Source organism: Lithobates pipiens, unplaced genomic scaffold, assembly GCF_037356315.1.
Source record: "Lithobates pipiens isolate NorthernLeopardFrog02 unplaced genomic scaffold, aLitPip1_a1.2 Scaffold_22, whole genome shotgun sequence".
Taxonomy (NCBI): domain Eukaryota; kingdom Metazoa; phylum Chordata; class Amphibia; order Anura; family Ranidae; genus Lithobates; species Lithobates pipiens.
This window is the reverse complement of record NW_027507784.1, coordinates 99,808,504-99,823,866: the sequence shown is the minus strand read 5'-3', so window position 1 is coordinate 99,823,866 and position 15,363 is coordinate 99,808,504. Positions and strand designations below refer to the sequence as shown.

The window sequence follows — 15,363 nt, the reverse complement described above, 5'->3', positions numbered from 1 at the left end:
TTGTCTGGGGATACCGAAGGGGAACAATCACCAGATGTCCTTATTCGGTTTCCCCTCTTCCTTCCTTCTCTCAATTTCCACAAAAATCCTTCTCCCTTCTTCTTCTCACCTCTAGCTACCTAGACTACCTATGTCAGCCTCATCAAATGGCTTATGCAAAGGAAAAACGTCAATAGTGCTTGTACCATAAAATCAATCCATCTTTATAAAAAGTTAAGAAAATGTACCCACATTTTTGAAACGCTCCCAGCGCACCACACTATACATGCTTAAAATTTGATTAAACATGTCCGTGACACTGCACAAGCCGCATGTGTCTGTCTCCACACTAGATCCAGGCACCATGTCGTCCTGTTACCCCTCCCCTACGTGTTACGCCACAGCTTCACGTGGCTTCCTCAGGGGGATTCTGCTCTAATTCATCCCAAAAGTGTTCTATCGGATTGAGGTCAGGACTTTGTGTAGGCCAGTCCAGTTCCTCCACCCCAAACTCTCTTATCCATGTCTTTATGGACCTTGCTTTGTGCACTGGTGCACAGTCATGTTGGAACAGGAAGGGGCCATACCCAAACAGTTCCCACAAAGTTGGGAGCATGAAATTGCCCAAAATGTCTTTGTATGCAGACGACTTAAGAGTTTCCTTCACTGGAACTAAGGGGCCACGCCCAACCCCTGAAAAACAACCCCACACCATAATCCCACCTCCACCAAATGATTTGGACCAGTGCACAAAGCAAGGTCCATAAAGACATGTATGATAGAACACTTTTAGGATGAATTAGAGTGGAGACTGCAAGCCAGGCCTTCTTGTCCACGTCAGTGCCTGACCTCACAAATGCGCTTCTGGAAGACTGGTCAAACATTCCCATAGACACACTCCTAAACCTTGTGGACAGCCTTCCCAGAAGAGTTGAAGCTGTTATAGCTGCAAAGGGTGGGCCAACTCAATATTGAACCCTACGGACTAAGACTGGGATGGCATCAAAGTTCAAGTGTGTGTAAAGGCAGGTGTCCCAATACTTTTGGTAATATAGTGCATATTAACTGTTGAATCAAACGCCATTATCCCTTGTATCAGTGTGTAGTATAGTGTATATACACACTTTTGGTAATATAGTTTATACTGAGGGTAGTCTGTTGAAGCAATAAACTAGTAGAGGTTTCACAACATCTTGCCGTGAAGTCAGCCAAACTGCAATGACAGCTGACAAATGGGAAAGAATTCTGCTAACTCATGCTAGAACGGTACAAAATTATTTTGGTATTCAATGCTCATCTCTCATATTTCACATAAACCAGTGAAATATTTACACACTCAAATAAACGTTTCAAATACATTTTCGAAGCGTGAAAGAGATACAAAATAAAAAAAAATTATAGCTTTGAGTGCAGTAAGTTGCAATGTTGGAGTTACGAAAGATCTGCAATGAATAACAGTTGAATTTTATTTTTCAGCATTATTAAGAACTAGAATGAAAGTTCTTAGCATGTTGAGGGTGCTACAGTGCCTTGCAAAAGTATTCACCCCCTTGGCTTTTTACCTATTTTGTTACATTACAGCCTTTAGTTCAATGTTTTTTTAATCTGAATTATATGTGATGGATCAGAACACAGTAGTCTAAGTTGGTGAAGTAAAATTAGAAAAATATATACATAAGAGTATTTTTCAGAAAAAAAAAAAAAAATGATAATTGGCATGTGCGTATGTATTCACCCCCTTTGACCCCTTTCACACTGGGGCGTTTTTCAGGCACTTTAGGGCTAAAAAAGCGCCTGTAAAGCGCTTGAAAGAAGCCTCATCTGCAATCCCAATGTAAAAGCCCGAGTGCTTTCACACTGAGATCCCTTTCACACTGGGGCTTTAGCTTAAAAAAAAAATAAAAAATAAAAAAAGCGCCCGAAAGAAGCCGCAACTGCAATCCCAATGTGAAAGTCCAAGTGCTTTCACACAGAGGCACTGCGCTGGCAGGGCGTCAAAAAAAGTCCTGCAAGTAGCTTCTTTGCAGCGCTTTTGGAGCGGTGAATACACCGCTCCTAAAGCGTGCCTTCACATTGAAATCAATGGGAATCGCCTGCAAAATGCTTTTCACAGCAGCGCTTTGTGGGTGCTTTTAACACTTTATTTGGCCACTAGCAGGGGTTAAAAGCGCCCCACTGGTGCTCAAAAGATGTTTTTAGTTTAAGTGCCGCTTTATGAGCATTTTTTGGGCGCTGACAGTGTGAAAGGACTCTTAAAGCACTTGGGCTTTCACATTGGGATTGCAGATGAGGCTTCTTTCAAGCGCTTTACAGGGGCGCTTTTTTTAACGCTAAAGCGCCTGAAAAACGCCCCAGTGCGAAAGGGGTCTAAGTAATGAAGCCCATAAAAAGCTCTGGTGCAACCAATTTCCTTCACAAGTCACATAATTAGTGAAATGATGTCCACTTGTGTGCAATCTAAGTGTCACATGACCTGTCATTACATATACACACACCTTTTTGAAAGGCCCCAGCGGCTGCAACACATAAGCAAGAGGCACCACTAGCCAAACACGGCCATGAAGACCAAGGAACTCTCCAAACAAGTAAGGCACAATGTTGTTGAGAAGTACAAGTCAGGGTTAGGTTATAAAAAATATCCAAATCTTTGATGATCCCTAGGAGCACCATCAAATCTAACCTAACCATATGGCAAGAACATGGCATAACAGCAAACCTGCCAAGAGACGGCCGCACACCAAAACTCACGGACTGGGCAAGGAGAGCATTAATCAGAGAGGCAGCACAGAGACCTAAGGTAACCCTCGAAGAGCTGCAGAGTTCCACAGCAGAGACTGGAGTATCTGTACATAGGACAATAATAAGCTGCATACGCTCCATAGAGTTGGGCTTTATGGCAGAGTGGCAAGAAGAAAGCCATTACTTTCAGCAAAAACAAAATGGCACATTTTGAGTTTGCAAAAAGGCATGTGGGAGACTCTCAAAATGTATGGAGGAATGTGTTCTGGTCTGATGAGACTGAAATTGAACTTTTTGGCCATCAAAGAAAACCATACGTCTGGCGCAAACCCAACACATCACATCACCCAAAGAACAACACGAGGATGTTTTTCATCAGTCAGGACTGGGGGGTGAATACTTTTGCAAGGCACTGTAAAACTGGAGAGTGTAAAGCCTGGTGCAACTCTGCATAGAAACCAATCAGCTTCCAGGTTTTTTTGTCAAAGCAAGCGTTACTCTGCACAGCTGAAACCAGATTCTGAGTGCTCCAGTTTTACTAAATTTCCCCCAATTACGACATACTAAGACCCCTTTCACACTGGGGCCGCCCGTGCGTTAGTGGTAACGCACAGCTCGTTTTAGCGCTTTACGGCTGTTTAACCACTTCAATACAGGGCACTTAAACACCTTCCTGCCCAGACCAATTTTGAGCTTTCAAATATGTTTTTTTTTGTTTCAGTTTCAAAACTTTGTAAATAAGTACGTTTTCTCCTTCACTGATGGGCACTGATTAGGCTGCACTGATGGGCACCGATGAGGAGGCACCAATGAAGTGGCACTGATGAGGTGGCATTGATGGACACTGATATGTGGCACTGATAGGCGGCATGGATGAGCACTGATAGGTGGCACTGATAGGCGACACAGATGGGCACTGATAGGCGGCATGGATAGGTGGCACAGATGGGCATGGATAGGCGACACAGATGGGCACTGATAGGCGGCATTGTATTATACTGTACTGATGGATGCCAGTGCCAAACAATAATGCATGCCAATCAGTGATGCCCATTGTGGGCACTGATTGGCATCCCTGGTGGTCTAGGGTGGAATACCTGGTGCTGGGCATCCCTGGTGGTCTAATGGCATCCCTAGTGGTCCATTGTGGGCATCCTGGGGGGGGGGGGGGCTGCCCTGATAATCGGTCAGCACAGACCCCCCATCAGGAGCAGCCGATCGGCTCTCCTCTACTCGCGTCTGACAGACGTGACTGAGGAAAAGCCGATCACTGGCTCTTCCTATTTACACTGTGATCAGCCATGATTGGACACGGCTGATCATGTGGTAAAGAGTCTCCATCTGAGACTCTTTACCGAGATCGTAGTTGCGGGGTGTCAGACTGACACCCTGCAACAACGATCGCCGCGATGCGTGCAGCGGCTCAAAATCCTGATCACGTCATATGACGTCCGGTCAGGATTTTGAAACCACTATGCCGCCGTGTTTCTGCTATAGGGCGGGCGTCAAGTGGTTAAAGAGGAAGTAAACCCTGATGGGTTTACTTCCTCTTTTTTTCCCTGCAAAGGTAAAGCATAATGGACTACTATGCATCGCATAGTAGCTCATTATGTGTCACTTACCTGACACAGGAGCCAGCGAAGTCGCCGCTGATCCCTGTAGTCCGCCGCGTCCATCTTGCTGGTGGCGTCTCGCAGCTCCGACCAATGACAGCGGCGAAGCCGCGATGACGTCACTCCCGCGCATGCGCACGGGAGTCGCGTCTCGCAGCTCCGCCGCTGCCACTCGGCGAAGCCGCGATGACGTCACTCCCGCGCATGCGCACGGGAGTCGACAAATTTGGCAAATCCATTCTTGGATTTGCCGCATTTAGTGCGCATGCGCGCCGCTGTCTACGGCGCATGCGCCGTAGACAGCGGTGCCCATTTTCGGGCAAATATCTCCTAAACCATATAGGTTTAGGAGATATTGCTTGGACCTACAGGTAAGCCTTAATCTAGGCTTACCTATAGGTCCAAGTTGTTTGGAAGGGTTTACTTCCTCTTTAAGTGGTGCTTTTCACTCTCCACTAGGGGCTGCAGAAGGGGCTAAAAACGCATGTGTTGTGGCGCTTCCGAATCACTGTTCAGAAGCTTCAGAACCCCTGCCCATCATTGCAATGGGCAGGGGCGTTTTGGGAGCGCTGTATACAGCGACCCCCAAACCACCCCAAAGATTCTGCTTGCAGGCCATTTTCTGACGTCCCGCAAGTGCCCTGTCCCAGTGTGAAAGCACTCAGGTTTTTACATTCGGGCGGCATGGGAGGCAGTTTTCAGGCGCTTTACAGGTGCTATTTCTAGCGCTAAAATGCCTGAAAACTGCCTCAGTGTGAAATGAGTCTTAAGAAGACATGCTGTTAGGCTGGATTCACACCTATGTGGTTTTAGTGCTTTTTGCATTTTGCAGATTTTCACTAGAGTCCGTTTAACATGGTTTCCTATGGAACACGTTCTGTAGTGCAAATCTGCAAAATGCAAAAAGCACTAAAATTGCCTAGGTGTGAATCCAGCCTTATTGTTCCATCCACAATACAATTATTATATTATATTATTATCAGGCATTGCAAACAGCAATGATGATGGGAAAACGCAGTAACCTTTGGCAGCCAGATTTAACAGTTCACATTAGTCAGAACAAAGAAATAAGGATGCTGATTGGCTGTTGCAAGTTATTGCATTCTACGCACTGGTCTTTGTTACCAAACACTTGTCACGTGTCAAAGCCGATGCAGACAAATCACGGTTTGTGATGCTGTAGCAGCATTTCGTTTGTTTTGGAGCCCCGCCTGTGCGAAATAACAGATGACATGACAGCTTCTCTTTAACAAGCCCAACAGGGCTGAACTAACAAAATTCGGACCCAAATAAGCACATGAACTGCATTTGTAAAAGCAAATATTCCAGCTCATCTGCAACAAAGATTTACTGTTCTACTCAGAGTTGCCATTTCCTGCCAGATGTTGCTGTGGTGTGGAAATTAAATTACCCAGAGCTCTGTGCTCCTATCCCAGGAAAGGGACTGCTCTGTGCTGATGGAAGTCGCACATAGAAAACCATTGCAACTTTACTGTTTAGGAACCTGCTGGAAAATATTGTATTAATATTGGTGGACACTCGGCCCTGAAAGCTGAGAGCCTTCAACAGACGTGTTAAGGGTCATACACACTAGAAGAAAACATTTTCGTTCAAAGAATTTTCGTATAGTGTGTAGACAACTTTTGACAGCCGATTCCGAATTTGCTTACAAAAATTCCCAAAAGCCCAAATTTCTCATACGGGAACAGAATGAACGATTTTCGTTTAATGTGTACAGTTTTCATACAAGAAAAAAAATAAAAAAATAAAAAAAAAATCAGAAAAGAAAGACTGTGCATGATCAGGAAAAAAAAAACAATAATTTTTGTATGAATTTTCGTTCATCGGTTCCGATTTGCTGTGAAACAACGAGGGAAAAAAAAAACAAAAAACAAAAAAAAACGGATGATTGTTCGCCCGATTTTCTTATAGTGTGTACCCCACATTAGAAAGCTTGGAATACTTTGTAAGGGTACTTTTACACTGGGGCGGAGGGTTCGTTAGCGGTAAAGCGCCACTTTATTGTAATTTTAGCAATGCTTTTTGGGTGCTAGCGATGCGCTTTTAACCTCCGCTATTGGCCTGTGTTGCCAATGGGCAGGGCAATTGAGGAGTGCTGTATACAGCACTCCCACACCACCCCAAAGATGCTGCTTGCAGGACTTTTTCTCTTGTCCCGCAAGCGCACCCCCCAGTGTGAAAGCAATCAGGCTTTCACACTGGGTAGGCAGTTTTCAGGCGCTTTTTTTTCACGCTAAAATGCCTGAAAACTGCCTCAGTGTGAAAGTAGCCTAATGCTGCGTACACATGATTGGAATTTTGGTCGGAAAAAGCTCTGATAGTTTTCCCGATGGAATTGGGGATTTTGCTCAAGCTGTCTTGCATACACACAGTCACACCAAATTCTGACCGTCAAGAACGCGGTGACGTCCAACATGTATGACGGGACTAAAAAAAGGAAGTTCAATAGCCAGTAGCCAATAGCTTCCGTCTCGTAATTGAATCTGAGCATGCGTGAGTTTTTGCGCGTCAGAATTGCATACACACGAACGTAATTCCGCACAGGAATTTTTTTCAATTGAAAAATTTGGAAAATGCTCTCAATCTTTTGCCCGAAATTTGGCCAGCAAGAGTCCGATGGAGCATACACACGATCGCATTTTCCGACCAAAAGCTCTCATCTGTCTTTTGCTAGCCAAATTTCCGATTGTGTGTACGTGCCATTAGTCTGATGCATGTTGTGCTGGGCCTTGGAGGGCCACTACTGCACTCTGGAGCCCCCATATCACTTGTGGGTTCGAGGAATGCTCCACTAAAGTCTTTTTAAATAAGTATTCTATTAGTTTGATAATTACATTATAACAGATTACATTATGGTACACTGCACCTCCAATAAAGACTGCTAAAAGCACCACCCTGACATAACCTTCAGGAGCAGTTCATTTGGGCGTTTGTTATTGGCAGCTTGAGTTGTTATAGCTGAACCCTAGGAATTAGACCTGCTTCACATTGAATGCGGCTATGAAATCGTGAGACTTCACTTGAAATCGCACTAATTTAAAGCTACATGTTAGTGTGACTTCAGGTGCAACTTGGTAGACATCTGTGCAAACTAAATAGTGCAGGAACTACTTTTTCAAATCGGTGTGGCATCGCAAAGTTGGCGTCACACCGGTGCGAATTGTTTCATTTCCTGCAATAGGGTGCGACTTGTCATGCGATTTGGACCTGTCAAAGCACATGATAAGTGGCAATAACGTGAACTGTGGCTTAAACAAAATCTACTCTTGGAGCTCAGGCAGCCAGGGGAACAGGGCTGTACACATGCGGGCACTATGCTGTGCAGCTGAGGCATTTTTTCCTTAAAGCGGAGTTCCAGGCTTTTTGTTGCTTTATTAAAAGTCAGCAGCTACAAAAAGTGTAGCTGCTGACTTTTAATAAACAGACACTCACCTGTCCCACGGTCCAGCGATGCAGCCGCACAGAGCCTTGCTCCTCTCCACGGCACCGCCACTGAAACTGAGCACCCAGCCGTGACAGCTTGCGGCTTCATGGCTGGGCATGCACTGCGCTCTCTCAGTGAACAGGCAATCTTCTGGGACCTATGACGCGTCCAAGAAGATTGCTGAGAGAGAGGGGCTGCTAGCTATATTATATTATATATATAATCTCACCAAAATGGCCAAAAAGGAAAATCACCTGTAAACGAAATGCGGCTAAACGCAAGTTACCGCTCTTAGGAGCGTTTGGCGCTTGAAATGCCTCTAAACTCAGCGTCTGAACTCAGTGGCTATTTTTAGCTATGATCGCTGTATAAATATCAATGGTCCCAAAATAGTGTCAAACGTGTCCTATCTGCCCACCAGTAAGTCGGCGCAGCTAATCACAGGCAGTGAGACATTGCCCCGATGTGCGGCTGCAGAGATCGGGCAATGTCTCACTGCCTGTGATTAGCGCAGCGCTGCGCCAACTTCCTGGTGGGCTCTGCACGTGGAGTATGCGAACATACCGGAGCTCATCCCTATTCAGGAGGCAGTATTGCTGAATCCTGCATGCCTGTTTTTCAACCCCCAGTGGGATTTTCTTCAATCGCAATAGGGATTTTACATGAAATCAACTTAATGCAACCATCACAGCCACACTTGGTTGTGACGTAGGACTAGGGATGAGCTCAGGCATGTTCGCATTGAACACGTGCAGAGCCCGCCAGGAATTTGGCGCAGCGCTGTGCTAATCACAGGCAGTGAGACATTGCCTGATCTCTGCCCCGATGTGCGGCTGCAATGTCTCACTGCCTGTGATTAGCGCAGCAATGCGCCGACATCCTGGCGGGCTCTGCACGTGTTCCATGCAAACACGCCTGAGCTTATCCCTACTTAGGACCATGTCGCAACCAAGTGTGGCTCTGATGGTTGCATCATGACTTCTGTGTGTAAGGCCCCATTCATACCTCAGCGTTTTGGAGCCTAAAGCTCCAAGATGTTGGAGGAGGAAAAAAAAAAAAAAAATCAATTATTCTCCATGGAAATGGTTCACATCTCCACTCCAAATCATCTGAAGCTCAAAAAAGTTCTGGAGCTTTTTTTTTCTTCTGCTTTTTACATTGACCTGTACAAAATCACGCAACTTTCTGCCTGAAAATGATACACTAAAGCCCCATACACACTATCTGATTTTCTACTGATTTTTGTCTTCAGATTTACCAAAACAATGTAATATGAGGTCAAACCTTACGAGTTTCAATTTGTATGCAATCAGGCAGGCCCTAGCACTACATGGTTTTGGTACATCTGAAGACAAAAATCTGCAGAAAATCTGATAGTGTGTATGGGGCTTAAGGTGTGACTGCAGCCCGAGTTTGACAGCCAATGCTGCTTGCCAAACTCCAAATGTTGAGTTAAAATTGCTGCCACACAAAGCATCATCACAATGTTAAATCACCCCTATGGCCACCATGGAAATTTGGAGGTGAGAAGCCACTGATCAACAGCCTGCTAGGGATGAGCTCCAGCGTTTTTGCATACTACACATGCAGAGCCCGCCAGGAAGTCGGCGCAGCGCTGCGCTAATCACAGGCATTGTCCAATCTCTGCAGCCGCGCATCAGGGCAATGTCTCACTGCCTGTGATTAGCGCAGCACAGCACTGCGCTGACTTCCTGGCGGGCTCTGTATGTGGAGTATACAAAAATGCCGGAGCTCACCCTTACTGCCTGCTTTTACTGCCCCCAGTGTGAACTAAGAATGGAATGCCCCTTATATTGGAGACATATAAATACAAAGACAAAATATAATATATATATATATATATATATATATATATATATATATATATATATATATATATATATATATATATATATATATATATATATATATATATATTTATTTATTTATTTATTTTTTATTCCTCCCCCCCCCCCCCCGTCAGTTTCTGTATAGGCTGGGTTCACACTGCTGCGGGGGGAGATCCGGATGTGATTCGCACCGCAAATCACATCCGATCTCCGTAGCGATGCGAGTACAGCCATACAGTATGGCTGAATTTGCATCGCTCCCGCAGCAAACTCGCACGGGACCCTTTTTTTGGTCCGCAACAGAATCGGATCGCATGGGGGTTCACACCATGCGATCCGATTCCTGTGCGAGTCGGCAAATCGCACTGCGATATGCGGACGGATCTGGGGGTGTCATTAACATATCATTGACACTCCCAGCCGTCCGCATAGGGCAGTGTGAACTGCCGGCAGGAGTAATGCGATGCGGGAAAACGCCGCGGATTCGCGGCGTTCCCGCATCGCAGCGGTGTGAACCCGGCCTTAAGATGAAGTACTAAAAGTGTCCAAGATCACCGATAATTTTTTGGAAAAGGTTGCACTTGTATACTAATTATCAGCCCAACTTGTAATCCCACAATCAGCTGTGGGGAGATCACACAACCAAACCATTGTTTACATGATGCAGTATGATACATAACCCTGACTAAAATGACTATACATACATACATACATATACACACCACATACCAATGCCTTCGATAAAGATGAAACCAGTGATGATCAATACAGGGTGCCAGTTAAATTCCGCACTGTCTGCGTCCCATGCCAGCCCATCACTGTAGTGCAGCACCCAGACCAGGACAAAGATGACCAGTGTAAATCCCAGCAGCAGAGCCGAGACAAGGAAGAAGAGGAAACTTTTGTAACCCTCCATCTTCAGCAGCCCATGCTCTGATAGTGAACTGGCTGTGAAGAGTCAGCAGGCCCACACCTCCTTCCCTCCCCTGATGTGATGGAAGAAAGGAGGAGAAGCAGGGAGGGTGGAGGAGGGCCAATTCACTCAGTTTTTCTACTCACTGGGTCTTCTGTGTTAAAATAATAGAGGAAGAATGTGTTGTGCAACCTTGGCCTGGCTCAGGTCCCAAAGCATCTACAAGTTCTAGTGTCACTTATTCAACACGCTGCTCAGATGTAAACAACAAAATGGACTTTTACGGAGCAACAGATTCTGCATATTTCCTTAACTTTGGCCAAAATAAAAAGTAGCAAATTATTATTATTATTATTATACTTGATTTATATAGAGCCAACAGTTTATGCAGCGCTTTACAATGTATAAGAGGGGCAACACAATTACAGTACAGTGCAAATATTGTTTAACCTCTTGACCTTCGGAGGATTTACCCCCCCCCATCACGACCAGGCCAATTTTGTTTTGCGATACGGCACTGCGTTACATTAGCTGACAATTGCGCAGTCATGCAACGCTGTACCCAAATAAAGTTGTTGTCCTTTTTTTCCCCACTAAGGCTCAATTCATTCAATCTATGCATGTTGCTTTTGAGCGTTTCTGCAGTGCTTTTTGCGGTGCTTGCCGTGTTTTTGGACATGCGTTTTTACTGTGTTTTTGCCGCGTATTGAGTTTTTTTATTTTTATTTTATTTTTGTGTTTTTTTTTTCAGTGTAGTTATATACAGTGTAAAAAAAAGGAAAAAAAAAGAAAAAAAAATGCAAAACACAAATCGCAGCAAAAACACGGTAAAAATGCAGTACTTACGTTTTGGATGCAGGTCTATTGACTTATATTACATGCAAAACGCTGCATTTTGCATGAAAAAAAAGTCCCCGATCCTTTCCAAAAACGCAGAGGCCCAAAAATGCATTGATGTGAACATGTTCCATAGGAACCCATGTTAAAAATGTCCCTGCATTTCTGCAAAATGCATCAAAAAACACATTAGCGTGAATCCAGCCTAATAGAGCTTTCTCTTGGTGGCGTTTGATCATCTCTGCAGTTTTTAGTTTTTGCACTATAAAACAAAAAAACATTGACAATTTTGAAAAAAAAAGAAAAACAATATTTTTTACTTTCTGATATAAGGCCTGGTTCACACCTATGCAGGTTGCATTTTTCAATACATGTTTTTGATTCATTAAAGTCTATAGAACCGGAAAAAAAATCCTGGCCCTTTCTATAAAATGCACAGATGTAAACTACATCCATAGGAGACCATGTTAAATGGACTGTAGTTTGTTTCTGAAAAACTGTAAATGCACTAAAAAATGCATAGGTGTGAACCAGGCCTAAAACATATCCCATAAAAAAATCTAATTTCTTCATAAATTTAGGCCAATATGTATTCTGCTACATATTATTGGTAAAAAATCCCAATATGGGTATATTGATTGGTTTGTGCAAAAGTTATAGCGTCTACAAACTATGGGATATTTTTATGAATTATTTTATTTATTTTTACTATTAGTAGCAGCAATCAGTGACTTATAGCAGGACTGCGATATTGCAGTGGACATTCTGACACTAACTGACACTTTTGGGGAGCAGTGACACTAATACAGTGATCAGTGGTAAAAATAGGCACTGTCACTGTACTAATGACACTGGCTGGGAAAGGGTTAACATCAGGGGCGATCAAAGGGTTAACTGTGTGCCTAGCCAGTGTTTTACTACACTGTGTGGAGTGACACAAACTCCATCCCTCCCATCCCATCCTTGTTTACATAGGCAGATCTCAGTTTTGTGTCTCTGTCTGAGACACGGCGGGTATCAAGCACCCGGTGTCTTGTCAAATAGGGTCCTCCATCAGATGCTGTCCCCTGCGCACTGCGCATGCGCAGTACACAGGAACACAGATTCCGAAAATTGCCGAGGATGAACGGCGCCTGCGCCGTGAGTCCAGGTTCTATCCCCACTATCCAAGTGGACATAGAGTTAGAATAAAAAAGAGCCGAGTGCAGCCCTCTAAAATTCACAACCCTATGTCCGCTTGGATGGTGGGGCTACCACCTCCTCTCACGGCGCAGGCGCCGTTCAGCTTCGGAGATTTTCCGAAGCTTCGTCTGCTCCGTACTGCGCATGCGCAGTACGGAGCGGACACATATTGATGGCCGGACTCTATTAGGCAGAACACCGGCACCTGCCGCTTGGTCTCCGCTGTCTGTATTTACAACGCATGCAGGCCCTCTATGTGGAGGTGAAGGCTCACATATATATATATACGTGATCCACCCTGTAGCAGTAAAACTTTAAGCAGACTTTTAAAAAAAGGAAGAAGCAGAAATCTTTGATTATTATTATGCAGAATTTATATAACAATATTTTGTGCAGTACTTGAAAATATAAAGGGTGGCAATACAGTTACAATGTAATTCAAGACATGAGGGTTAGGAGGGTCCTGCTTGTGGGAGCTTACAATCTAAAAGCGAGGGAGAAAAATTATACAAATAGTAATAACTGTGTGGGGGTGAGGTAATGAATAAAGAAATGTTAATTTGTTAGGTAGAGGCGGGATAAGTTTCCCTGGGGAGAGGTTTTCAGCGACTGCCTAAAGCAGGGGTGCCCAACCTTTTGAAGAGCGAGGGCCACTTAAGTGACTTGGTAACCGGTCGCGGGGCCACAATGAGCAGAGCAGGCGGATGACAGCCCATGCAGAGCGGACACAGACACAGCCCCCTCTACTCTATGGGACCTCCGATCCGCACTGACGGAAGGGGATTGATCCCCTTCTGTTATTTTTTATTTTTTTTAGCGAATCAGATTGGAGGTAGGCGGGTGTAAAAGGACACAAATCTGTTTACATCTGCCGTTTTATAGAGGTAAATGTAAGGTCCGATTGAGTCGGATTAATTGTGTGAAAGGGGCCTTTCACACTAATGCAGCGCAGTGCACCTGTGTCTTTCCTGCGGGTTAGCTACACTTTGCCATAGACTTCTGTTATATCCTGCAGGTGTGGTGCACTTTCTGAAAGCACAACAAACCCGCAGGTAATAACAGAAGTCTATGCCTCAGTGCAGGTAACCTGAAGGTCAGTTTGAAAGCAGCCCAGTAACCACTGCGCAGATATGCCCATATATACACTGAAATTTTAGTAATAAACTGACCTTTAATAACAGTCTTCCATTTAGGTATCGCCTGCTGTTGCTGTCCCCGGCAGAGTGCATTTGGTATCACTCCGCCTGTGGCAAGAGACGGCGCTGTACAGGAAGCATCAGCTTATACAGTTCTGCTCCACAGCTGCTTGCTTTGCTGGCTTCATTAACAACACAGATGCTCTGGGATGGCGGGTCTGCAACCCATGATCTGGGTTTGTCAATCTGCCATCCCACACAAGGAGGTCGCGGGCCACATCAGAGGGCTCCGCAGGCCACTGGTTGGGCACCCCTGGCCTAAAGCATGGGTCTGCAAACGTTCTAAACAAATAATTGGTTTACTATCCTTCAGACTTTAGGAGTGCCAGACTGTGGTCATTGGGAGTAGATAATGCCTCAGGCTTGGTGGTCAGTGGAAGTACAAAAAAAATAAAAAATACACAGAACCCCTGTGGTCAGTAGGAGGAGGAATAGTGCCCCATCATTGGTATTAGCAAGTGGAATAGTGCCAGTATCGTTGGTGTCAGTGGAAGGAATAGCGCCCTATTATTGGTGTTGGTGGGAGGAATAGTGCCCCATCATTGATGTTGGTAGGAGGAATAGCTCCCCATCTTTGGTTTGGTGGGAGGAATAGTGCCCCGTCATTGGTATCAGTGGGAGGAATATTGCCCCGTCATTGGTGTCAGAGGAAGAAGTTATGCCCCATCATTGGTGTCAGAGGGAGGAATTATGCCCCAAAGGCAAGAAAAGGGCTGCATCTTGCGTGCAGGCTACAGTTTGGAGACCACTGGCTTAAAGTATGGACAAAGTAGGAGTAATGCATACACACGATCGGAGTTTCCGTCAGAAATATCTTGGATGGTTTTTCCGATGGAATTCCGCTCAAGCTTGGCTTGCATACACATGGTCACACAAAAGCTCTCTGAACTTTCAACGACCAAGAACGCTGTGACGTACAACACTACGACAAGCAGAGAAAATGAAGTTCAATGCTTCAGAGCATGCATAGGAATTTTGCACGTCGGAATTGCTACAGATGATTGGAATTTCCGATCGGAACTTTTTCCATCTGAAAAATAGAGAACCTGCTCTTCATCTTTTACCGGTGGAAATTCCGCCAGCAAAAGTGCGATAGAGCATACAAAGAGTCGGAATATCCGACCAAAAGCTCTCATCGGACTTTTGCTGGCGGGATTTCCGATCGTGTGTACGGGGCTTTAGAAGGCCTGGCTTTTTATATTTATGGACATATGTTGGTTTTTTCAATAAAACCCACTTTTTTGATCTACACCATATAGAGGCCTTTTTGCTTTCTATCTCCCCTCTGATGAGCGTTTTTGGCTTCCCACTCCGGCTCCTTAACATCTGAGTTCCAGCCTCACATTCATCTGCCTGATTCCCTGGATCCTTTCTTGGAGTTCGTTGGATTCCCTGGATCGTGTCTGCAAGTCAACTGATTGGGCCATTCTTGCGTAATTCACTCGTTATCACTGACACTCGAGTCCTCTACTTCCGGTAAGGGTGAATTCCCCTCAACTTGGGTGGAGGACACATTATCCCTGGTGCTCTACATGCCTGCCAAGGCCATTGTATCCCACTTCTGAGCAGCAACCTTATTTGTGGTGGACTCGTTTTACCTTAAGGTCTT

General features: G+C 44.9%; 1 protein-coding gene across 1 annotated transcript in view; it reads right to left on the bottom strand.

Moving 5' to 3' along the window:
• CYBRD1 (cytochrome b reductase 1) overlaps positions 1–10,629 on the bottom strand; it is a 36,704-nt gene extending 26,075 nt beyond the window's left edge. Inside the window, exon 1 of the mRNA XM_077447988.1 lies at positions 10,356–10,629. Coding sequence (XP_077304114.1) covers positions 10,356–10,542 — 187 coding nt within the window. The 5' untranslated portion in view covers positions 10,543–10,629. The remainder of the gene's footprint in view (positions 1–10,355) is intronic.
• Between the last annotated feature and the right edge of the window lie 4,734 nt (positions 10,630–15,363).